This window comes from Rhinopithecus bieti, unplaced genomic scaffold, assembly GCF_001698545.2.
Source record: "Rhinopithecus bieti isolate Rb0 unplaced genomic scaffold, ASM169854v2 scaffold_51907, whole genome shotgun sequence".
NCBI classification, from domain to species: Eukaryota; Metazoa; Chordata; class Mammalia; order Primates; family Cercopithecidae; genus Rhinopithecus; species Rhinopithecus bieti.
In genome coordinates this window covers 755,912-783,286 of record NW_016820817.1, presented here as the reverse complement: position 1 = coordinate 783,286, position 27,375 = coordinate 755,912, and the positions used below count along the sequence as shown (strand labels likewise).

The window sequence follows — 27,375 nt, the reverse complement described above, 5'->3', positions numbered from 1 at the left end:
GATACAGACTCTCGGGATGGATGAAAAATCTGTAATGGAACTTTAAGCAACTCAAATCGCAGGTAATGATATAGGTTCTCTAAAAACAAGATGGGAGAAAATGCTTACATTAGAAAAGAAGAAAGACTTCAAATAAATAATTTAAACTTCCTTGAGAAACTGGAATAGAAAGAGCAATATAGACCCAAACCAAGCAGAAAGAAGCACATATCTTTGAATACTCATCAGTGACTTTGGAAAAAAGTTCCCAAAACTGGTTCTTTGATCAACAATATCGACCACTTTTCGTAAGACTGAGAAAGGAAAAAACAAAGAAGAGAAATCACTAATATTGCTCTGTTGCCCAGGCTGTAATGCAGTGGTGAGCTGTCAGCTCACTGCAACTCCGATCCTCCGGAGTTGAGATCCCATAAGCCCAGGGGATAAAGGTTGCGGTAAGATGAGATCGCATCACTACACTCCAGCCTAGACAACAGAGTGAGACCCTGTCCCCCCCGCCACACCCCTCTCCCCAAAAGCAAATATAGCACATAACTTTGCAGAAGTTTGGCAACTTAGATAGATTAAATGACCAATACCTCGAAAAGCACAAACTATCAAAACTTAGCCAAGATGATACGGTTCTGTAATCGTTTTTATTTTTTTAGTTCTGTAATTATTAAACAAATTGAATTTGTAATTAAAACCTTCTAAGAGAGATACCGGCACAGATTTTTAGTAAATTCTACTGAACATTTACAGAAGAATTAATACCACTTCTACACAGCCTCTTCCAGAAAATTGAAGAGACAGAAACACTTCCAGTTCATTTTATGAGGTCATTGTTGCCTTAATAGTTAAACCCACAAAGATGTTACAAAACAAGAAAACTGCAGGCTAATATCTCTTATGAACATAGATATAAACATCCCAAACAAAATGTTAGCAAATCAAATCTAGTTTAGATTTGATATAAAAGAATGTATTGATATTTGACATATAAAAGAATAATATACCATGACTATGTATATTATATTCCAGAAATGAAAAGCTGCTTTAATATTTGAAAATCAGTCAGTATAATCTATCATATTAATAGTCTTAAGAAACACCATATGATCCTATCAATTAATTTAGAAATATGTTTGATAAAATTTAAAATCCATTAATGACGGAAAACTCTCAGGAATCTAAGAATAGAAGAGACTTCCTTGGCTGGACATGATGGCTCACGCTGTAATCCTGGCACTTTGGGAGGCCAAGGCCGGTGGATAGCTTGAGACCAGGAGTTCAAGACCAGCCTGGGCAACATAGCGAGATTCCTGTCTCTATTAAAGTAGGAAATTTTAAAAAGGAAGAGGTTTCCTCAGGCTGATAAAGCATAGCTTTAAAAACCCTGCTAATATCGTTCTTAATGGTGACTGAATGCTTTCTTCCAGTGATTAGGAAAAAGGCAAAGATACTTGCTTTTACCACTGCTGTTCAGCATTATAGTTTAAGTCCTTATCAGTACAATGAGACAAGAAAGACAAATAGATTGGAGACATGGAAATAAAGTAGCTTGTCCTTTAATTCTTTTAAGTGTGTTTTCCATAGAGCAAAAGTTTTAAATTTTGATGCAGTCCAATTTGCCATTTTTTTCTCTTATAGATATGCATTGGGTGTCATGTTCAAGGACTCTTTGCTGGACCCCAAGTTATGTTCTCCTATGGTTTTTCCTATACATTTTTATAGTTTTACATTTGTATTTTAAGTTATTTTTTGTATAAGGTGTGAAGTTTGGATCCAGACTGAATTGAAAAAATTTTTTTGCACGTGAGTATTCAATTGTTCCAACATTTGATGTTTGTTTGAGATGGAGTCTGACTCTGTTGCCCAAGTTGGAGTGCACTGGCACGATCTCGTCTGACTGCAGCCTCCGCTTCTTGGGTTCAAGCAATTCTCCTGCCTCAGCCTCCCAGGTAGCTGGGATTACAGGCGTGCCCACCATGCCCAGCTACTGTTTGTATTTTTAGTAGAGACGGGGTTTTACCATGTTGGCCAGGCTGGTGTCGAACTCCTGACCTCAAGTGATCCGCCCACCTTGAACTCTCAAAATATTGGGATTACAGGCATGAGCCACAGCGCCCAGCCCCACAACTTTTGTATAAAAGACTATGCCAGACCCTAAAGTGGTAAGAATAGACTTTAATCAGCTCCTGCCTTTCCATAGAGGCTGGAAGATGGGGCCTTATCGTCAGATGTTGGATGGAACAAATAGTAAATTCTTCTGGCAATCTTCAGTTTTTCTAGTTAGGCTCTTTAAGGAAGTTAAGGCCATCCTACAGTGGTGGCCTTGAGCTGTTAGAAACTGTGTTAATGTTTTTTAGGCCAAGGTTCAGGCCTCGTTGAAAAGAGGATTCAGAAGTTTGGTCAAGGAGAGAATTTTTGTCATTTCTCAACTGCATTCCTTTCCCATTTGGCCAAAAATCAATTGGCCATATTTATATGCATCTTATTTGTGGATTCTCTGTTTTGTTCTGTTAACCTATTTGTCTGTCCCTTTGCCAGTATTACATTATTTTGATTACTCTAGCCTTACAGGAAGTCTTAAAATTGCATGGTGTTATTCTTCCAATTTTGTCCTTCTTAAAAAAATTGATTTTAGCTATTCTAGTTTGTTTTTTTTTCCATATAAACTTTAGAATCAACTTATCCATATCCACAAGAAAATTTTATTAGAATTGTGTTAAGTCTGTGGATAAATTTGGAGAGAATTGAAATCGTTGTTGAATCTTACAAGCCTGGACACCGCATGTCTCTCTATTTATTTATTTATTACTTCTTTCATAGGCATTTCGTGATTTATAGCATAGAAATACCTGTATGTGTTAGATTTATATCTCAGTATTTCATTTGGGAGAGAGCAATTATAAATGACATTTAAAAATTTTAAGTTTCCAATTGTACCTTAATGGTGTTTAGAACTTACTTATTGCATGTGTCAACCTTACATCTTGTAATATTACTAAACTCACTTATCAGTCTTAGGAGGATTTTTTTATATATAGATAACGGGGTTTTCTGGATACATAATCATATCATTTGCAATACTGTTTCCACAGGCAAGCCTCTAACTCAATGGCTATTTTTATTGAACTGAGGTTACTTATTGTAGTCTTTATTCTCGATAAATGCCAGTTTTGCATTAATGCTCAGAACTTCCTGCTTTTCTGGTTAAAAGTGCCTGGTTTTACTCTTTTGTGCTTGCCAAGATACATTGGTTTTGAGAAAGCTTGTTATAAATACAGGGCCAATGAAAACTATGGTCAGTTTCCATTTTTGTTCGATTTTTGCAAAATTTTCTGAAATTTTGTGTGAGAGACTTCAGAAAATCAAAGTATAATTTGCAGAATGGGAGAAAATGTTACACTACACATAGGGGAATTTGAAGACAGTGGTCAGTTTAAAAGTCTTTTATTTGGTGTGGCTATCTTGCAGATGCCATTTCTCTACAGGGAAGGACTTTAGAATAAAGCTTGTTTGATTTGTACTGCAGGGTAGATTAACTAAAATCATTATTTTGTCACCTAGAAGTTCTGAATTGTGGCAGCATTAGACTCTAAGACTGTATTTTTTAGTAAAAAGGCCAGCAGCAACAAAAGATATTTTAGAACTTATGAAAACACTTTTCTAACAGTTTATTTATAAGTAAACACACAGTTTAAAAGGATTTCTGTCCTGTAATCTGTGGAGCAAGTGGAAAATGGTTCTTAGTTCATTTTCTTTGATTAATTGTTGTCTTAGTTCATTCGGGCTGCTATAATGAAATATCTTAGACTGGGTAGCTTATAAACAGCAGAATTTTGTTTCTCACAGTACTAGAGGCTAAGAAGTCCAAGATCAAGGTGCCAGCAGATTCGGTGTCTGGTTAGAGCCTACTTTTACTTCACTAGGTTCTCACCTGTTGGAAGGGGCGAGGAGTTTCTCTTAAGTCTCTTTTTTAAGGATACTAAGTCTCCACCCTCATAATTTAATCACCTTCCAGAGGCCCCATCTCTTAATACCAGTCACCCTGGGTGTTAGGATTTAAACATGAGAAGTTTAGAGGGATACAGATGTTCAGAACGTAGCAATTATTTTCTGCTTTACTAAAGATTCAGTTACCTTTTCAGTTGTTCATTCTTTCCCCTAATATTAAAATAATCTGAAGTAATCTTAAAGTGGAATTTATGTACTTGGTATCTCCTTAAGACTGACCATTTCGCCACAGACTACTTTTTGTTTTCAACCTGCTCTATTTTAAACATGTGCTAAAAATTTTTGGTTAGTACTCTTTTGAAAGAATATTCTCAATATATGTCTAGGGTTTCTCAACAGGTTACTTTCAGTTGACTGTCTTCATCTTGTTTCAATATGTGACTGTTCAGCAGCCCCAGATTCTTTCCTCTTTTCCCTCCATAGTATTAATAATAACATTTTGATGGGAACTGAACATTATTCCTCTCTTCTGAAAAAGCTTAGGGATTTATCTAGTGGTTTGACTTTCTCACCTTGGTGTTTTTTGTTTTTTTTGTTTTGTTTTGTTTTTTTTAAATTGAATACCTAATTTGACACTCAGTTGCCTCAATGAAATAATACAGTTTCTTCCTTTTGATAGGACATCTTTCATGGATACCCCTGTATAGTTTTGCCCACATATGAAAACATTATACCATATAGAGTTGGGCATTCTTGATTAAGTATGACGAAAGGTGTACAACAAAATAGTACTAAATCACTTTAGAATTTTGCCATGAAGAATATAGAGTAAATTGAAGACTTTTATTTGCAAATGAGAAAGTGTGATGTACCAAAGAGGTTTTTAATGAGAGCATTTTGCTCCGCGTGCTGTTTCCACCACTTACTACTTGTGTGGTGCCTTTTATGAAGTTGTGCTAACCTCTTAGAGCCTTACTGTCTCCATGATGTATAATTTTTATATTATAGTAATCACCTTTCAATATGATTGTGAGAGTTAAGAAAGTTCCTTGTAAATTACATAGCATAGTAGTACTATGTGCTATAATGTATAAAAACTGTCTTTATTTTAAAGTAAATTTAGTCTGAAATGGTTGACTATAGTTTGACCAATCTCTCTCTAACTTACTGTTCAACTTACTCTTCAGCCATTTCTCATCTGTGGTTACACTGGGAGAAATTAAGCTTTAGATGCCTTTCTTCTTTTCTGTACTTCTCCTTTACCTGAGGTCTGCCTCTTCCATATAGAGATTAAGAACTAAAGAGTTTGTTGGAGTAAAAGAATCAGAAAATGTGCCCTTGGCTGTTATGGGAGTCTAATGTTTATTTTATATTGTAACTTTATTTGGTGAATGCAGAAATAGGCTTAGTAATCAGTTTCTTTTTCCCTCTGAGCATGAATGTGTATAAACATTGATTTTTTTTTTCTTCTGTCTTCTAGTTACAGCAATTGGAACTTGCACAGATACAGCATAGAGATGCTAACCTCACAGCTCTTGCAGCTATTGGACCAAGGAAGAAGAGACCACTGGAATCTGGAATTGAGGTATTGAAATAATATTCATTATTTTATTTTTAATGTCAAGAAAGCAAGCCAAAAGAAGCAAAGACTTAAAATAGTTTACCCTGTTATGCATGTTGTTGCTGCCAGACACTTCTTAAAATTCATCTTTTCCAATTTTATAAAATCTTAATTTTTGCCAGGTTTTAAAGATGTGTATAACCTTGAACTTGTTACTTATTTCATACTACTTGTTACTTATTTCATACTTTTTCTTCCCCCATCTCCAGTCATATTGAGTCTTCCAGTATTTAAATTTTTTTATTTTTGTACATTGTTTCTAGTGTTTTTATGCAGTCCTGTTCCCTCTGTCTAAATCTGGCTAATCTTGTAAGACTGAATCTGCCCTCTTATTTCTTCCATAAACCCTGACTCTTCATTCCCATACCAGCTTCTCTTTTTCTGAGTACATGTATTTGCATGGCATTAATTGTTTCCTTGTATGAACATTTTCTCTTCTGTTAGATTATAAACTTTTTGAGCAAGGACTATAATATTAGTCTTTTGTATTCCCCATAGAATAGGCACATGTATACTCAATAAATAACCTTAATAATTTGGTTAACACCAAGAAAGGATCTTACTCACATTTTCAGAGTAATTATTTAAGATAATATTGGGTCTGGGCACGGTGGCTGACGCCTGTAATTCCAGCACTTTGGGAGGCCAAGGCGGGCAGATCATGAGGTCAGAAGATCGAGACCATCCAGGCTGACATGGTGAATCCCCGTCTCTACTAAAAACATAAAAAATTAGCTGGGCGTGGTGGCAGGCGCCTATAGTCCCAGCTACTCGGGAGGCTGAGGCAGGAGAATGGCGTGAACACGGGAGATAGAGGTTGCAGTGAGCCGAGATCGCACCACTGCACTCCAGCCTGGGCAACAGAGTGAGACTCGTCTCAAAAAAAAAAAAAAAAAGATAATATGATAATATTAGCCTTTTGGCTTTAGGAACAATCATCAGGGCTGAGATAGAGGTATGCTAAGGGCTCTGAGATAAGGTCAGCAATAAAAGAGCCACAGCTCATCTTTTACTTCTCTCCTGCCTCACCAGATGTAACCACTGTTAAGCTTTTCGCATGTCCTTCCAGGAATTTGTTATGAATATGGGCACATATATGACATGCATTCACAAATCTACATGTGTGGTTTTGTTTTTAGTTAAATGTGATCAAACTGTACCTATTATTATGCCCTTAATATTTTCCCCCTTTCCACAGTCTACCTCATGTAATTTACTTGCATACTTTTTAAGGGTATATGACATTACTGTATTTAAACCATAATTTATTCAGCCAACCCTCCAGTGGACATTTAGGTTGTTTCCAGGTTTTTGCCTTTATTGCCTCAGATAACATTTTTGTACTTACATTGTTGTGTGCTTGTACAATGTAAGTACAGGCAAAATTCGTAGAAATGGAATTCCTGACTTAAAGGGTATGAACATTAGGAAAAACTCTGTGGGAAAAATTCAAATAGATACAAAGGTAGAGAAAGCAGTATAATGAACCCTCATATGGTTGTGAAAGTTAAGAAAGGGCTTTGTGAATTATATAACATAGTGGAACTGTGTCTTACTGCCTTTATTTTAAAGTAATTTTCTTTATATCTGAAATGGTTGACTGTAGCTTGACCAATCTCTCTCATACTATTCAGCTTATTCTTCAAGTATTTCTTATCTGTGCTTATACTGTTATATATAGCACTGTCCTGCTCCAGTGACCATCAATTATTTTATTTATTTATTCATTTATGTATGTATGTATGTATGTATGTATGTAGAGATAGGTCTTGTTCTGTCACCCAGGATGGAGTGGCACAATCTTGGCTCACTGCAGCCTTAACTTTCCAGGCTCAAGCAATCATGTCACCTCTCACCCACCCAAGTAGCTGAGCTACAGGCACACACCACCATGCCTGGCTAATTTTTTTTTTTGGTAGAGATGGAGTTTTGCCATGTTGCCCAGCTTGGTCTCGAACTCCTGAGCTCGAGCAATTCACCCGCCTTGGCCTCCCAAAGTGCTAGGATTGCAGGTGTGAGCCACCTCACCTGGACAGGACCATCAATATATGCTTAATCTTGTTTCATTTTATTTGCACCAACTTTCTTAGATTAAAATTTTCATCCCTTGGATTATTTTAAAGTCATTCCTACACTCAGCATTATTTAATACATAAATATTATTTGTTGCTCATGATTTTTATTAACTATTTTAAAATTACCCTCTAAGTTGAATCAGTTTTTATATTCATTAATGTGCCTATCTCACCACACTCCCATTAACACTGGGAACTGTCTTTGCCATCTCATGACTGAAAATGCAAGTTTTTATAGAGTGTTAAGTTATGAGTAAGTTGAGCAACTTTTCATGTATAAATAGGCATTTTCAATTTATTTTTAAATCCATTAAGGAAATAGAACAACTCATTTTCCCTAGCCCCATTTTCTTTTTTTTTCTATTTATTTATTTAATTATTTATTTATTTTTTTTATTTTTTTTATTTATACCTTTTTAAGTTTTTAGGGTACATGTTGCCAACAACTTGGGCAAAGGTTATGGGTTTAACATATTGGTTTAATACTGTTGGGTGCCCCATGGTAGGTGTGCGCACCATTAACCTCCCGTCATTTACATTTAGGGTTTAATATCTCCCCCTAATGCCTTATCCCCTCCCTCTCCGCCCCACAAACAGGGCCCTGGGTGGGGTTGGGTGGATTTGGGTTTCCCTTCCTTGGCGGTCCAAAGTGGGATCTCATTGGGGTTTCAATTCCCACCCCCTATGAGGTGGGGAAGGAAACAAGCCCCGGTGGGTTTTTGGTCTTTTTTTTTCCTGTTCTTGCGATAGTTTTTTTGGCCCTGGAGAAAATGAATTGGTTTTCCAGCCTGCATCCATTGGGGTCTACAAAAAAGGAACATGAAACCTTCAATTCTTTTTTAATGGCTTGCAATAGGTATTCCAATTGTGTAAATAATGTGCCACATTTTTCTTAATCCAGTTCTGTCCATTGAATGGGAAACCATTTGGGGGGTTTTTGGTTTCCCAGTCTTTTGCCCTAAATTGTGGGAAAAATAGTGGCCCCGCAAATAAACCAATATCCGTGGTGCCCATATGCTTCCCTTTTTGGGAAGCAGCATTGATTTATTAATCCCCTTTGGTAATAGTACCCCCAGTAAAAGTGGGGATGATGGGGTCACAAATGGTTTATTTTTTTTCTAGTTTTCTGTAAGATCCTTGGGAAAGGAAATCCACCACACCTTGTCTTTCTACAATACGGTTTGAGAGAGCTAGTTTACAGTCCCACCAACAGTTTGGGTAAAAAAGTGGGGTTTTCCTATTTCTCCACATCCTCTTTCCAGCACCTGGTTTGTTTTTTTCCTGAACCCCTTTTTTTAATAATGCCATTCCCCAACTGGTGGTGAGAAATGGTATTCTCATTTGGTTTTTGACTGCCAATTTTCTCTTAATGCCCTAAGTTGGATAATGAGCAATTATTTATGTGGTTGGGTGTTTGGCCCTTTGCCCCAAATTAAATGGGGTCTTTTTCCTTTGAGAAAAGGTTGTTCAATATTCCCCTTTGCCCCACTTTTTTTGGATGGGGGGGTTTTTGGGTTTTTTTTTTCTTGTAAATTTGTTTTTGAAGGTTTTCTTGGGTAGGTTTTCCCCTGGGAAATATTACCCCTTTTGTCCCAGATTAAGGTAGATTGCCCCAAAAAATTTTTCCCTCTCAATTCTGGGTTAGGTTTCCTGTTTTCAAACTTCGGATCGTAGTTTTCTTTTTGCTGTGCCAGAAGCTCTTTTTTAGTTTAATTAGATTCCATTTTGTAGTTTTTTGACTTTTTGTTTCCATTTTGCCTTTTTTTGGGTGTTTTTTTTAGAACATGAAAAAAGTCCCCCTTGCCCCATGGCCGTTATGGTACTGAATGGTGTTGCCTAGGTTTTCTCTAGGGGTTTTTTTTTAATGGTTTTTAGGTCTAACAATTTAAAGTCCTTCTAATCCATTCTGGGAATTAAATTTTTGTGGTAAAAGGAAAAGTTAAGGAAAGGGGAAATCCCAGTTTTCAAGCTTTTTCTACTTTATTGGCTTAAACCAGTTTTTACCAGCACCAATTTTTTACGAGACCCCCTTTTCCCATTATTCCTTTGTTTTTTTGGTCCCCAGGTTGGGTCCAAAGATCAGTGGTTGTAGAATTGTTGTGGGGTAAAATTAAATTTCCCTGGAGGGCACTCATCTGTTTCCGTTTTGTTTTTCCTTATAATCTTCAGTTTGGGTAACCAATACAATGCCTGTTTTTTTTTGGTTTACTGTGCCCTTTTGTAGTATAAGGTTTGAAGTCCCAGGTAACGTGATGCCCTCCAGCTTTGTTCTTTTGACTTTGATTATTGTCTTGGCAATATGGGCTCTTTTTTGGTTCCATATGACCTTTAAAGTAGTTTTTTCCAGTTCTGTGAAGAAAGTCTTTGGTAGCTTAATGGGGATGACTTGAATCTATAAATTACCTTGGGCAGTATGACCATTTTCATGATATTGATTCTTCCTGTCCATGAGCATGAAATGTTCTTCCATTTGTGTCCTCTTTTATTTCATTGAGCAGTGGTTTGTAGTTCTCCTTGAAAGAGGTCCTTCACATCCCTTGTAAATTGGATTCCTAGGTATGTTATTCTCTTTGAAGCAAGTGTGAATGGGAGTTCATTTATAATTTGGCTCTCTGTTTGTCTGTTATTGGTGTATAAGAATGCTTGTGATTTTTGCACATTGATTTTGTATCCTGAGACTTTGCTGAAGTTGCTTATCAGCTTAAGGAGATTTTGGTCCCTAGCCCCATTTTCTTTCAGTTTGTCTGGACTTCATTCATCTAAAAGTTTTTATTTTTCCTTTAAATAATGCCACAGTCTTTCATTTTTTTATTTTTGTCTTTTGGGTTTATATTCTATTTAGAAGGCCCTTTCTTAAGTAGAATTACGTGCTACTACTTTTATCATTTCACTTTTTTTTTTTTTTTTTTGAGATGGAGTCTCGCTCTGTTGCCCAGGCTGGAGTGCAGTGGCATGATCTTGGCTCACTGGAAGCTCCGCCTCCCGGGTTCATGCCATTCTCCTGCCTCAGCCTCCCGAGTAGCTGGGACTATAGGTTTCCCACCACCACACCTGGCTAATTTTTTTTTTTTGTATTTTTAGTAAGCATAAATCTTTGATTCATAATGAACTCGAGTAAGAGTTGACGTGTGGATTTAGCTTTAGTCCCTCAGTCCTCTCTCATTTTCCCTTAGGCTAGCTAATTGTCCCTATACCATTTACTCAATAATTCTTCCCCTGCCAATTTGAAATGCTACCTTTATCACACACAATTGTATATGAAAAATACAAGTTCTCATATGTATTTAGGTCTGTTTCTGTACACTCTGAACCAGAGTTATCTAATAGAACTTTGTATGATTTTGAAAATGTTTGTGTCTGCAGTGTCCTGAATAGCCAGATGTGGCTGTTGAGATCTTGAAATGTGGCTAGTGAGACTAGAATAAATTTTTGATTTTTTAGTTTAATATAAATTTTAATAGTCATATGCTGCTAGTGGCCACTATATTGGGCAGCACTGCAGGACTGCCCAATATAGTAGCCCCGTATAGTTCTGTTTATGACTATTTATATATTAGTATCAAACTTTTTTTAACCATCTTATTTTTATGTGTATAATTAAGTAGTGTTAAACACATTCACATTGTTGAAAAGACCTCCAAAACCTTCTCATCTTGTAAAACTAAAATTCTGTACCTGGTAAACAGTTCCCCATTTCTCCACCAGCCTCTGGTAACCACCATTCTACTTTCTGTTTCTATGAGTTTGATTACTTAAGTACCTGAGATTAATTTTAATTTTTTTTTTTCTTTGGTAGAGACAAGGGTCTCACTGTGTTGCCCAGGCTGGCCTTGAACTCCTGGCCTCAAGCAGTCCTCCCACTTCTGCCTCCCAAAGTGCTGGGATTATAGGCATGAGCCATACTGTTGGCCCCAAATCTTAATGTAATATGTTTAAAAGTGTGGAAAAACTGGCCAGGCATGATGGTTCACACCTGTAATCCTAGCACATTGGGAGGGTGAGGTGGGCAGATTGCTTGAGGTCAGGAGTTTGAGACCACCCTGTCCAACATGGTGAAACTGTGTCTCTACTAAAAATACAAAAAGTAGCTGGGCGTGGTGGCACGTGCCTGTAGTCCCAGCTACTTGGGGGTTTGAGACAGGAGAGTCACTTGAACCTGGGAGGCAGAGGTTGCTGTGAGCTGAGATCACATCACTCCATTCCAGCCTGGGCGACAGAGTGAGACTCCATCTCAAAAAAAAAAAAAAAGTATGGAAAACTAGTTCAGCACAGAATTTATCTTTCTACTAGGAACAACTCTACTGAGTTGTTTTAGTACAGAAAACTCACTGCCCTTTGTTTTGGTCCATTTGTATATGATGTGTATAAATATTTAATTTAAATTGGGTGTGCTATTTGATCATTAAGTATATTCCTATAAATATGCCTTGTTAGCATACATTTTCTTTTGTGGCAAGAATAGTTATTTGTAACTTTTTTTCCCTCCATATATTTATAATATTATAATTCCTTTGAGAGTGAATTATAGGCATGTCTAAGTTCCTGACTTACTTGTCTACTATAGTAACGTTATACAACACATTCTGTTAAATGTTTGCTTTGTGAGGAATCATCAGAGCACATGGGATAAGTACATGTGCTTTGAACTCAGAAAATTCTGGTTTTGCTTCTTGACTCTGTTAAGCTTTATAACCTTGGATGAGTTCTTTTTTTTTTTGGTTTTTTTGTTTTGTTTTGTTTTGTTTTGTTTTGTTTTGTTTTTTTTGAGATGGAGTCTCGCTTTGTCGCCCAGGCTGGAGTGCAATGGCCAGATCTCAGCTCACTGCAAGCTCCGCCTCCCGGGTTTACGCCATTCTCTCGCCTCAGCCTCCCGAGTAGCTGGGACTACAGGCGCCCGCCATCTCTCCCGGCTAAGTTTTGTATATTTTTTTTTAGTAGAGGCGGGGTTTCACCGTGTTAGCCAGGATGGTCTCGATCTCCTGACCTCGTGATCCGCCCGTCTCGGCCTCCCGAAGTGCTGGGATTACAGGCTTGAGCCACCGCGCCCGGCCAACCTTGGATGAGTTCTTTAAACCCCATACCTCTCTTATCCCCACCTGTAAAATGGGCATATTGCCTGTCTTAAGGATTGGTTTATGTGAAGTACTTAATTAGTGCCTGGCCTCAAGTAAGTGCTTAATGAATTGTCATATTTGTAATCATAGTAATAATGCCATTATTTCAGCTTTTAATAGTATTTTATCAGTAGCATTAATGGCCCATAGTGAATTTGAAATGTTAATCATTAATCTCTTCTGAGCATCAATTCTTATTGTCATTTGAATTTGTCACAAATTTTAGAGAATACTTTCTAATTTAAAGTAAACAGAGATTTTAGGTGTTTTATTTATTATGTGTTTTAATCTGAGAAAATCCATTGGTTAGGGAGAAAACTGAATGTGCTATTTGTGTTCAAAACAATGATAAAAACCATTATGTGATTTCTCTACAATAAAATGCAAAATTATTTAATTTTTAGTTTCAAAACAGATGTTTGGTAACTTGGATATAAATATATTGAATTGTCTGTCACTTGGTGCTTCTTTAGTTTATAGAACTCAGGCATGCATATTTTTCCCTGTATTTCCTGGACTTTAAGCTGAGATACTGGTCAGACTTTTAATCAGTCGTTTGTATCTGTGGGTTCTATCCACATCTGTGTATTCAACCAACTGCAGATCAAAATTATTCAGAGGAAAAAAGCCACATAATAAAAAATAACACTACAACAATTAAAAACTATACTGTTGAAAAATACAGTCTTACACTATTTATATAGCATTTACGTTGTATTATTTAGTATAAGTAATCCAGAAGTGATTTCAAGTTTACGGGAAGATGTCCATGGGTTACATGCAAATATTATGCCATTTTATATCAGGGACTTGAGCGTCTTTGGTTTTTGGTATCTGTATCTTGGTGCCAGTCCCCCGAGGATACTAAGGGATGACTATAATGTCAACTTGAATTGAAAATGTATGTTTCTTTAATCAGCTGGTGACATTTTTAGTACAATTCTTATTTTGAAATTAGCTGACCACTAGTTTCCTTGTTGTTGATTTTTTATTCATAGTGTTTTAACTTTAAAGGCATTTTTCTTTTCAAAATGAGAGACAGGCTGTGTGCAGTGGCTCATGCCTGTAATCTCAGCATTTTGAGAGGCTGAGGAGGGTGAGTCACAAAACTCTGTCTCTACAAAAAAAAAAAAAAGGAAAAAAAAAAAAAAAGGGCGGGGGGGGGTGGGCCTGTAGTTCCAGCTATTTGGGGGGTTTAGGAGGGAGGATAGCTTGGCCCAGAAGGTCAAGGCTGCAGTGAGCTGTGATCAGGCCACTGCACTCCAGCCTGGGTGACACAGCAAGACCCTGCCTAAGAATAAAATAAGAGAAAAAAGGAGAGAGACTTTCAATGTTTAGGTAAACTGCGGATTTGCATTAGTTACAATTGTTAAAAACCCTTTATTCACTTGCTTTATTTCTTCACAAATAACACAAAATGATGTATGAAACCATTTTACTGTCAATATTCTGTACTCTGAAAACAAAGGCTTTACTTTTTGTTTGCTTCTCTCTTTATCAATGGGAACCTGAAATCTTAACATGTTTGAGTTAAATTCTTTAGAATCAGCATATAATCCCAGAGGGAAGTGGGAGTAGAATCTAGTTCTTCAGAGGGTAATTCTTTAATTTTAATGCAGGTTTTTTCTTACTAAAAGGGAGCACTGTCAGTTGGGAAGACTGAATGGAATGATGATAGTTTTTTTAAAAATGTAACATTTAAAAACATAACGCTTTAGCATTTGAAGATTACCTTTATTGTTGCTAAGAAATTGGAGAAATTAGTTTTAGACCTTTGTCCTTGAGTATTTTTTGTTGTGATAAAGCAAAACTTTTCTCATTAAACATGATATATTTGTATAATTTATATATTAACCTAGCCTTTGGAAATTTACACTTGATATTCTCTGAAGTCTTGGTAAAATTGAATAGCATCTGCCACTATCTCCTCATGTTATCCTGACAAAAGAGCAGCAAGTATCAATTAAAATTTTGAATAAGATATTTATACCATAAGCATATTGGCTAGTGAGTCACAGGAGGGTGGAGAAATAGTTAAAATGTACTATTTGGCAGTGCTTTGAAATGTGTCCTTTTCTTTTACTTCTGTGGCTTGAAGTTATATGTATGAAATTAGTTTTTAAATTAATGTAGGCTATACAGATATTGATACAGTAAAATAAAACCTACTTTAAGATTTAGAGCATTTGTATGTGTGTGTTGTGTATGTGTATTACATCGGTGATGTGTTTGGGGTTCTTTGGAATTTTAAAACATTAATCACTTTACTTCCTGTGTTAATTACAGATCCTTGGGTTAGAAAGGATCTCTCTTCCCCCATTAGCTATACTTTCAAATATTTTGCATGCCTTATTAATGATCCAACATGAATAACAATGTTTATTTATTTATTTATTTATTTATTTATTTATTTTGAGACTGAGTCTCGCTCTGTCGCCCAGGCTGGAGTGCAGTGGCACAATCTCACTCACTGCAAGCTCCGCCTCCCAGGTTCACGCCATTCTCCTGCCTCAGCCTCCCGAGTAGCTGGGACTACAGGCGCCTGCCACCACGCCTGGCTAATTTTTTTTTCAAAGATAAGTTGTACTTTAACCTTACATAATACCATGTCTAAAAAATTGTACAAAATCAATTTTTGGAGCTATGAAAGTATACTACATGAATCTGATTTTCAGCAGGCAGCAGAAGCTTCCTGCTTGTAACCAAAAAGTAAGTCTGGGAAGCTAGAAGGGAGTGTCTTGTAGAGGAGGGATGGTACTGGAGAGGGATCTGTCCATGAACAGTAGGAACTCTGATGATTGACATGTGTGTCATGGTAAGAGGAAAAAGCAGGAAGCAGAGTGAGACGGGGTCCATAGCTTTGTCATCTTCAGAGAACGTGGTAGTAGCGATTTGTGGACTTAATTCTTTTCTACACTATCGTCTTTCCATGAATCACTTCAGTATGTAGTAAGATAGGGCTTCCAAAGCAGCAGACTTGTGGTGGTCTTCTCGAACTCAGTGCTGTACATAGTTCTTTGACTGTACCTGATAGAATGTTTTTGGTTTTATTTTTTTTTTTGAGATGGGGTCTTGCTTTATCACCCAGGCTGGAGAGCAGTGGTGCAATCTCTGCTCACTGCAACCTCCACCTCCCAGGCTCACGCCATCCTCCCACCTCAACCTCCTGAGTAACTGGGACCACAGGCACATGCCACCTCACCTGATGCCACTGCTGATTTGCATTAGTTACAATTGTTAAAATCCCTTTATTCACTTGCTTTATTTCTTCACAAATAACACAAAAAATGATATATGACCATTTTTTGTGTTTTTAGTTGTGACCAAGTTTCACCATGTTACCCAGGCTGGTCTCAAATTCCTGAACTCAGGTGATCCACTGCCTCAGCCTCCTAAAGTACTTGGATTACAGATGTGAGCCACTGCACCTGGCCTATTATTTTATTTTTATTTCTTAACTTCTTTATTTCCACTCATTTTATAAAGGAAGAGTTATAGAATTATTAAAACCAGATCTCTTTGGATTGTAATATTTAGAGTAGATTTGAGGAATAACTTCCTGACAGTGTTTAAACTAGCATGAATTTACCTCAGTGTACAATCTCCAACATGTTTTCCAACGCCAACATTTTATGAAATATATGTAAAAATGTGGAATGCTTCATGAACTTGCTTGTTATCTTGTGCAGGGGCCATGCTAATCTTCTCTGTATCGTTCCAGTTTTAGTATATGTGCTGCCAAAGTGAGCACACCAGCATTCTTTAAGTTTCTCTAAAATGATGTGGAATCTCCCTAAAAGAGTAATAAAAGAAGGTAGATTGCTCAGTCAACAAATGATTCTTGATTGAGGGGGAAAGGAAGGGGGATCTCCTATGTCTGCCATGCTTTTAAGATAGTACTGCTTAAAGCAAGGGGTATAGATAGCTTTTTATTTGAGAGGAGGGAATGTTTAACTATTTTCACATTTAAAATGTCCAAGTGGTATAGAAGAGTATTTTTCCCTTGTAAGGAAACAATAGAAGAATATTTAAAACAGCTTTTCCTTGGATATTCTTTCTGAAAATTTCCATGCATGTATTAGGTTAAACCATATGAACTTGCCGTTTTTTTAGGTGAACAGTTGTTAATTAAGTATTGGCAGTTTCAGATAGTTCAACCTAATACAATCATTTTATATATGTGCTTTTAAAATATATATTTAATAATCACAGTTTACCTTTATCACAATTAGAATGTATTATCTTCATTAGTCCTCATAATTCCTCTGTAAGATCATACTATTGTTTTCCTCAAATGAAAAAATTGTGATATAGAGAGGATTAGTTGCTTACCCGAAGTTCTATAATTAGTAAGTAGAAGAACTCAAGTACATGTCCAAAGAAATGTGTGCTTTTAAGTACTATAGTGGGATCATCCTAAAAGCACTATTCTATAATTTGTGGGACAATGTGTCTTGGACATTAATAGGATTCTCCAGAAGGAGCATAACAGTAGAATATACATATATACATGTATGTACAGGGATATTAAAACTGAGAATTGGCTCATATGATTATGGAAGCTGAGAAGTCTCACGCTATGCTGTCTACAACCTGGAGACCCAGGTAAGTTGTTGGTATAATTCTGTCTGAATGTGAAGTCCTGAGAAACAGGGGAGCCAGTGGTGTGGTGTAACTCTCAGTCCAAGGCGGAAAGCCTGAGAATGGGGATGGGGAATTAACTGGAGGTGGGTCACTGGTGTAAATACTGGAATGAGAACCTGGAGCTCTGATGTCTGAAGGCAGAAGATACATGTACGAGCTCTAGAAGAGAGAGTGAGTTTGCGCTTTCTTTACCTTTTCGTTCTATCCAGGTCCTCAACTGATTGAGTCATGCATCCTCACATTGATAAGGGTGGTTCTTTATTCAGTCTACTGATTCAAATGCTAATCTCTTCCCAAAACACTCTTACAGACACACAGAAACAATGTTTTACCAGCTATCTGGGTAACCCTTAGCCCAGTCAAGTTGGCACATAAAATTAACCATCATAGACATTTTCCCATACTGATACATATCCACTGATAGCCATTTAGAATATTTTCATTTGTTTATTATAAATAATGAGCATCCTGTTTTATCTTTATGTAATCATTTGTTTTACAGGATTGATTTCTAGAAGTGGAACTTCTAGGTCCATGGATATGCACAAAATGTAATAGACACTCATAATGCTTACCAAAAGCATTCCAAAAGTTTCCACTGCTGATTGAGTGCCTATTTCTCCATTTTCATGCTAGTGATAGATATGATCAATCATTTAAAAATGGTTGTCACTACAATTTTTTATTTATTGCATCTCTACCATTCCTTTGTGCTCTCTTCAAAGGTCAAAGTTCTGTTTTTACATGGAAACATGATGTAGAAGTGTTGAACAACCTCTAAAATACCCTATATGAGAAATACTTAGATTTTAAGACATTTATTTAAGTGTTAAAATCATTTAGGGATAGTTTTTTTTTATAACTTAGAAATATGTACATTTTCAAATAGAGAATCAGGTTGAATTCTTATGGATATTTAAATGATCTTAAGTAGGTGTCATTTTCTTTACCATATTTGCTAGTTTTCATCATTTGAGGATAGGGTTAGATTATAATTGAAATACTAAGCGAGAAATTATTTTGGAAAACCCAAAGGCTTAAAACCTTTTGGGGATAAACAGTATTTCTTAAAGATAATTGTCTGTTTCTCGTTGTTGTTACAGGTGATTCTTCACTCTGAAAAGGTACATAAGTAATTTAACTAAAAGTCTATTCACATAAAAGGCCCAGCTTTAATTTGCATTTCCTTAAGGGGCACAGGTAGCAATCACTCTTTACCTCCATTCCCTTCCACTAGGCTACAGGGGAGCATAGTTTTCTGAAGGGTTCCTTATTTATTTATAGCTGACTTATTAGATGTTTAAACAGATTTATTATCATCTAACTCTTTTGATAAATACATAGATTCAGCAGAATTTAGAACGTTCTGTTGCCTTAGACAAAGCAGCTCCTTATATTTTAAGATTTTTTTTTTGTTTTTTACATTCTGTTTTATTCACACTTCATGAACAAATCTGCCTTGCTATTCATAAATGACCTAAACATAATCTGAATTTTAGTTGGGTCTTTAAAATTTTCCAAAGACTTAAAAGTTGACTCTTTGTCGGCTATCTTTATGGACTTACTGTGAAATATGTTAAATTGCATATTATTGGCTTATTGTTTCCTCACAAGTCCCACATAAATGAGAGAAGCTGAAAACATATATTAACAAAAATAAAGAAGAAAGGAGAAAAATGGCAGTAAGGGTATTCAGTAGAATTTGAAAGTTGATTCAAACTAGTGACTAGAGGCATTCATCCTGAGAAAAATAACTAGCCTAAGAGAGGAGAGAGGAAGCCTGAAATACTAATAGTCAGGTGCATTACTTTTAAATAGCAACAGATTGGCAAGGATCACCTGATATTTGAGGAAAAACCTTTATGTGAAAGATAAAAGGGAGAATATGGAAGAAAAACAAGGCATGAAGCAGAAGGAAACTGAAAAAAGGGAAAAGAAAGGAAATGGAATATTTTGCAACCATTACACTAGACTAGAAGGCTATTTGAAAGAAAAGCAGTTGGGGAAAATGAAATACCCTGTTGGAAATGTAAGGTATAGTGAAAGAAATAAGCAATGATAGAAGAGTTAGAAGTTAAAACTCGGGACTGCTCCAAGAAAGTTGTTTGTTTTTAAGACAAAGATGGTGTGCCGGACTTGTATTGTGTCAAACTAGCTAAGCTGGAACTGTTTCCCAGATTTCTTTTCCCTTTTTTCTTTTGCATTGTTAGCAAGGGCCATGAAGCATTTTGACTTTGAAAGGTAAATGTGAAACTGCAGACATAATTCTTATGCTTAGAAGATCAGGGAGAGGACAACAGATGCTGTTGCAGCTCAAAGGCGTTGCTGGCATGGGCTGGCATAGGCATTGCCCAACAGCTGGGCTCCTTAGCTCCTCTTCTCTTTTGGCTCCTCTGAACCCTGGGCCAGACCTAGCACCAGATGCAGAGTTACAGCTGAACATGAACTGTTTAACTAGGTTAACAATTACAGCTGGCCAAATCTCTGAGAATGCCACATTTTGTATCATTTCTAGTCTTCTCTGGTCAAATGCTAACTAATACAGGGCTTTGTACCATTGGTAGCTGCAGAGGAGTAGCACCTTCAAAGATGGTTCTCTGGTCTAATCAGATCTACTATTAGTTTCTGCTTGCTAGTATTTCATTGAAGAGTTTTGCATCCATATTCTTAAGGAATAATGGTCTGCAGTGGTTTTTTCATGATGTCTTTAGCTTGTTTAGGTATCAGGGTAATACCATCCTTGGAGAATGGATTAGAAAGTGTTCCCTCCTCTACTTTTTTGTAGAAGAGTTTGTGAAGTATTGGTGTTAATTCTTCTTTAAATGTTTGATAGATTTCAATAGTGAAGCCATCTGGCCCTGTGCTCTTCTTTGGGAAAACTTAATTAATTACGAATTCAACCTCTTCTTCTAGGATCATGTGCCAGTTTAATTCATCTTCTGCTTCTTAGCACTAGGCATGTATGTGGTATTGTATCCATTTTTATTATTTGTTCTTCTCCTCAGTGTTCCTTCTTAATTCTGCATGTATGAGTAGATGCTAGAAGCCTAGCAAACCTTGTCATTAAATGGTTATGTTGTGTTTTTATTGCAACAAGTTTAAATATTAAAACCATAAAGTAGATTAATTAGTATCTGCTTGCTTTAACTTTGTGTTATTCAAGGAGATTTAGTTGCTTGCTACTACTCTTCTGGCACAAACAACACCATGTTTTGAATACCCAGGTGTTTTGTTGTTGTTTTGTTGTTTTAACCCAGTATTATATGTAAAGGGACCATTCACAGGGTCTGTTCATGACAGGTCATCTTCTGAATTTATTACTCCTCTCAGTAGTTTGCTAATGTTATTTCTTGTGTGTTATAGTTTGTTGCTGTTGACAGTGCTTTCAGTGATTGTATTTGGCTTCCCTCATTAGGGATTTCAACAAAATCAGTTATTCTTCATCGTCCCAAACTGGTATTACATATAGCAAACAAAAGCATGTACATTTGTCCTTGGAAGTTAAGTAGGTAAAGGTAATTGTTAGTTAAATTGTTAGTTTAGGAAATAAAATGGCAAGGTAGATTAAGTCTAGTAATTAGATTTTTTTAAAAAATGCTGCTTATATGTGTTTTTGACCATTAGCTTATAGACTGTTCTCAACTGTACTCCTATGGGGTGTTTGGAAATGTGTGAAGTGGTAGTGTTTTGACACAGTGATTCAGTGAAGGGTGGGGTGGGTTGTGTGCTACTGGGATTTTGTGGCTTGGGGCCAGTGATACTGAACATTGCACAGCGTGAGAGGGCAAATTCACTTAATTTAGCTTACCCAGAATTCTAATAATATCCCCATTAAGAAACACTGATACATAAATTTCTCAAGCATTTCAGTAATATTTATAATATTGAGTTACCATACTCTAGGATCTTATAGTATCTTTCAGGTAACTTTTAAAATTTACGAACGTCTTTTCACATAAGTGTTGGAGTAAACATTTCTTGTCTACATTCTCTGTAGCTATTATAATGTTTGTGATGTAGAATTCCAGCTTGACAAACTTCTCATACTTCTATACCAAAGTACACCAGAACATAGGAAAGAGTAACCATGTTCCTTTGGGGAAGTCTTCAGGAAGGGCTGACTTTGACATCTCAATTTTAAGTTATAAATTTAAATTAACTTTGCATTTGCTTTTCAGATTGAGGTATAATTTATATACAATAGAATGTATTGATTTTAATTGTAACCACTATCCCAGATCAAGATATAAAACATTTGTATGATCCCCAGGAAGTTCTATTATGCCTTTTACCACCTCCAACCCCCTCTTCAATTACCGATCTAATTTCTGTTACCATGGCTTAATCTTTCCTGTTTCAGAACTTTGTAGAATTCGAAACCATACAATAATGTAGTCTTGTTTCTGAATTATTTCACTCATAATGTCTTTGAGATTGATTCACATTATACATATCAGTAGTACATTCTTTTCAGTGCTGAGTTGTCTTCTGTTGTGTAAATGCTCCATAATTTGTTTATTCAGTGTTACTGGGCTGTTTTCAATATTTGGCTGGATAGATAAAGCTGTTTTATCCATATAAAGCTGCATTCTTGTAAAAGTCATTTTGTGGCCTGTGTTTTCATTCCTCTTTGATAAATACTTAGGAATACTACTGTTAGATCATAGGATAGGTATATATTTAATCTTAAGAGACTCTAAACTGTTTTTCAGATGGTTGTACCATTTCACACTCCCTTTAGCAATGTACTTTTATTTTTATAATGGTGCCTTTTGGAGGAGCAGAAGGTTTTAATTTTGACAAATCCAATTTATCATCATTTTCTTTTATAATTAGTACTTGCTGTATCCTGAAAAAATCTTTGTGTACCCCATGTTATGAAGATTTACCCTGTGTTTTCCTGGAAGCTTTATAACTTTAACTTTTATGTTATAGGTCTTTGATCTACCTTGATTTAATATTTGTGTCTGGTGTGAAGTGGGGGGTTGAAGTTTATTTTTTCACATACAGGTACCCTGTCACTCTACCCCGTTTATTAAAAAAGGCTTTCCCCATTGCATCACCTTATAGCTTATGTTGAAAACCAATTAACATGTATGTGGACATATCTATACACATACACTATTCTGTTTATTTTTCTCTATGCCATACTATAGTCTCTCTTGTAACAGTTTAGAAATCAGATAGTGTGAGTGCTGCAGCTTTGTCCTTTTTTAAAACAAGATTATTTGGGGGCTATTCTGTGTCCTTTGTATCTTCATATGAATTTTTAGAATCATTTTGTCATTCTTACAAAAATGTCTAGGTATTCTTTATTAGGATGGCATTGAATCCATAGATCAATTTGCAGAGAATTTACATCTTAACAATATTGAGGCTTCCAATATTGTTCCATTTACTTCTGTCACCTTTATCTGCAATGTTTTAGTTTTCCAAGTACAAGTCTTTGACATCTTTTATCCATTTATACATAGGTATAATTTTTTGATGCTGTTGTATTTTCAAAATTATATACTTTCCAATTGTTTGTTGCTAACATATCAAAATAAAGTTGATATTGACATAGATCTTGTATCCTCCATTCTACTAAATTCAGTTAATTGTTCTAGAGGTTTTTTGGAATAAATGTCTTAAGATTTGCTAAGCAAATCATGCTGTCTACAAATAAAACTAAGAGTACTTCTTCCTTTCCAATCTTTATGCTTTTTATTTTCTTTTCTTGCCTTAGAGCACTGGCTAACATCCCCATTACTATGTTTAATAGAAGTGGTAAGAGCAGACATCCTTTCCTTATTCCTGATCTCAGAGGGAAAGCATCCAGTATTTTACTCTCAATATGGTATTAGCTATAGGTTTTACATAGAGGAAATTTCTTTTCTTCCTGGCTGACTGAAAGCATTTACTATAGTGGGTATTGAATATTGTCAAGGCTTATACAAATTTATTTGATTATTTGATTTTCATATGAGTTTTCTCTTATTCTCTCAATTTGGTTTTAAATTAAATTTAAATTATCTTAATTTGGTTTTCTCTTTCTTTCAATTTATTCTCTTATGTTGATATCTTAATTTTAACTAACTTTTTTTTTTTTTTTTTGAGATGGAGTTTCACTCTTGTCGCCCAGGCTGGAGTGCAATGGTGCAATCTCAGCTCACTGCAGCCTCTGCCTCATGGGTTCAAGCAGTTCTCGTGCTTTAGCCTCTTGAGTAGCTGGGATTACAGACGTGCACTACCACACCCAGCTAATTTTTGTATTTTTAGTAGAGACGGGATTTCACCATGTTGGCCAGGCTGGTCTTGAACTTCTGACCTCAGGTGATCCACCCACTTCAGCCTCCCAAAGTGCTGGAATTACAGGCCTGAGCCACTGTACCCAGACAATTTTAACTAACCTTTTAATCCTGGGATAAATCCCACTTGGTCATAACATACAATTGATTTTACATGTTACTGGATTCAATTTGTTATTCATTTAGTCTGTTGAGGATTTTTGCATCTATGTTCATGAATAATACAGATCTGTAATTTTCTTTTGTTGTAATGTCCTTGTTAGTTTACTTTGAATTGTGCTCATGTAATGTGCTGGGAAGTATCCCTTCTTCCTGCCATTTTTGTTTGAAAAAGTTTGTGTAGAAATGGAGTTACTTTCTCTTTAAATGTGTGATAGAATTTATGAGTGAAGCCATCTGGACCAGGAATTTTCTAGGCTGGGAAAACTCAGTGTTGGATTTTCTTTCTTTTGGTATTAGCTTTTGAAAATTGTGTTTTTCAGATAATTTTTACACTCATCTAAGTTGCTGGAATTGTTTACATGAAATGATTAACCATGTCTCCTTTTAATGTCTGTAGCGATGTTATCCTTTCTTTGATTTCTGATATTGATAATTTGTGTTTTTTTCCCTTTTTCCTGATCAGTCTAGATAAGGGTTTACAAATTGTATTAATCCTTTCCAAATACTAACTTACAGCTTTCATTTTTTCAAAAAATTTGTTTGTTTTCTATTGTATTGATTTCTACTCCTATTATTTCTATTATTTTCCTTTCTTCTATTTATATTGAGTTCTTTTTCCAGCCTCTTAAGGTGGAAGCCTGTAATTGACCTTACACATTTCTTTTCTACGTTTAAAGCTATACAATTCCATTACTTTTCTACTTTAGCCTCACCCCTACAAATTTAGATATGTTGTATTTTTATTGTCAACTTTGAAAATATTCCCTTAGTTTCATCCTGGTATCTTTTTTGATCTACAGATTATTTAGAAGTATGGTGTCTAATTTCCAAATGTTTGGTGTTTTCATTGTGGTCAGAGAACATAGCTTGATTTTAGTCCTTTATGTTTACTAAGGGCTTGCATGGTTTATCTTGATGAATACTGAATGTCTTTCTCGTGAATTGCCTCCTTTTGTCCTTGCGAATTGATCTTCCTTTCTAGTAATATTCCTTGTCTTGAAGTCTGCTTTGTTTTTTTAAAGTTTTATTTTAGTGCTTTGCTTGATACTATTATAGCCATGTCATCTTTCTCACCCTTAGTATTTACATAGTTTATCTTTTCTCCTTTGGTTTACTTCCACCTTATCTGTGTCTTTATTTAAAGCAGGTCTCTTATAAATAACATATAATTGAGTTTTGATTTTTTTACCAGAATGAAAATTCATTTGGAGTGTTTGATTCAATATTTAATGTAAATACTGCTGTGACTGGATTTAAGTCCATTGTCTTGCTATTCGTTTTTAAATTTCCCAGTTTTTTTCTCCTTTTCTTCCATCTTTTGAGTTAATCAAGCAGTATTTTAGTATTCTATGCTACATTGTCTGTTCCTTTTTAGTTAATAGTCTTATTTATATACTTACTTATTTCTTGAGACAGAGTCTTGCTCTGTTGCCCAGGCTGGAGTGCAGTGGCACAATCATTGCTCATTATCGTCTCAACCTCCCAGGTTCAAGCGATCCTCCTATCTCCGCCTCTGGAGTAACTGGGACCACAAGTGCACGCCACCACGCCTGGCTGATTTTAGTATTTTTAGTAGAGGTGGGGTTTCACCATGTTGCCTAGGCTGGTCTTGAACTCCTGGGCTCAAGTGAGCCGCCTGCCTCGGCCTCCCAAAGTGCTGGGGTAACAGGCGTGAGCCACTGTGTCCAGCCCTCTTATTTTGTTTAATGGTTGCTGTGACGCTGTTCAAAGGTACAATGTGCACCCTTAACTGACTACACTCGGCTTTGAAGTAATACCACTTCACACAGAATGGAAGAGTCTTTTGAAACCAAGTAATTTGGCTGGGTGCGGCAGCTCACGCCTGTAATCCCAGCACTTTGGGAGTCCAAGGCAGGCGGATCACCTGAGGTCGGGAGTTGGAGACCAGCCTGACCAACATGGAGAAACTCTGTCTCTACTAAAAATACAAAATTAGCTGGGCGTGGTCACACATGCCTGTGATCCCAGGTACTTGGGAGACTGAGGCAGGAGAATCACTTGAACCTCAGAGGCAGAGGTTGCAGTGAGCTGAGATCGCACCATTGCACTCCAGCCTGGGCAACAAGAGCGAAACTCTGCCTCTAAATAAATAAATAAATACAAAACGAAACCAAGTAGTTAATTATACACACCTTCCATCCTTTGTGCTATTGTTGTCACCTACTTTACTGCTATGTATGTTCTAACCTTCCTAGTATGTTGTTATTAATGGCCATATATCTTTTAAATAATTTATGAAAAGAAAATTTTTTTATATTTCCAATTTCTAATGCTTTTTTTGGTATAAATTCATATTTCATTCTAGAGTCATTTTTCTATCAGCCTGTATGCAACTCACCAACTCTAGAATTACTAGAGTTTTAAACAAAGCTACTGTTAATACATTTAAAGATATTAATAAATTCAACTTTAGTTTTGAGGCACAGCAACCCTTATTATATTGTAGCTTTTATTTATATTCACAATTCTCCAAAGAAAAATCAAAGCTAGTTCTTAAAAAATGTTACCTAGCAGTCCTTTGAAGAAATTTTAAGAAAATAATAGGTAAAACTTATCTCCAGACATAGTTTATGTGAGTTTTCAGAGGACTTTGCAAGTGTCTTAATAAAAGTTAAAAGAAAATAACCAGTGGCGGAGGAAGATCTACCAAGCAAATGGAAAACAAAAAAAAGGCAGGGGTTGCAATCCTAGTCTCTGATAAAACAGACTTTAAACCAACAAAGATCAAAAGAGATAAAGAAGGCCATTCCATAATGCTAAAGGGATCAATTCAACAAGAAGAGCTAACTATCCTAAATATATATGCACCCAATACTGGAACACCCAGATTCATAAAGCAAGTCCTTAGAGACTTACAAAGAGACTTAGACTCCCACACAATAATAATGGGAGACTTTAACACCCCGCTGTCAACATTAAACAGATCAACAAGACAGAAAGTTAACAAGGATATCCAAAAATTGAACTCAGCTCTGCACCAAGCAGACCTGATAGACGTCTACAGAACTCTCCAGCCCAAATCAATAGAATATACACATCACACTTATTCCAAAATTGACCACATAGTTGGAAGTAAAGCACTCCTCAGCAAATGTAAAAGAACAGAAATTATAACAAACTGTCAGACCACAGTGCAATCAAACTAGAAGGCAAGACTAAGAAACTCAATCAAAACCGTTCAACTACATGGAAACTGAACAACCTGCTCCTGAATGACTACTGGGTACATAACGAAATGAAGGCAGAAATAAAGATGTTTTTTGAAACCAGTGAGAACAAAGATACAACATACCAGAATCTCTGGGACACATTTAAAGCAGTGTGTAGAGGGAAATTTATAGCACTAAATGCCCACAAGAGAAAGCAGGAAAGATCTAAAATTGACACCCTAACATCAAAATTAAAAGAACTAGAGAAGCAAGAGCAAACACATTCAAAAGCTAGCAGAAGGCAAGAAATAACTAAGATCAGAGCAGAACTGAAGGAGATAGAGACACAAAAAATCCCCC

The 27,375-nt window shown here is 36.1% G+C and overlaps 1 protein-coding gene across 1 annotated transcript in view; it reads left to right on the top strand.

Annotated features, from left to right (window-relative positions):
* TAF4B (TATA-box binding protein associated factor 4b) overlaps nt 1-27,375 on the top strand; it is a 156,503-nt gene that overhangs the window by 118,748 nt on the left and 10,380 nt on the right. The window contains exon 14 of the mRNA XM_017859976.1: nt 5,420-5,524. Coding sequence (XP_017715465.1) covers nt 5,420-5,524 — 105 coding nt within the window. The remainder of the gene's footprint in view (nt 1-5,419; nt 5,525-27,375) is intronic.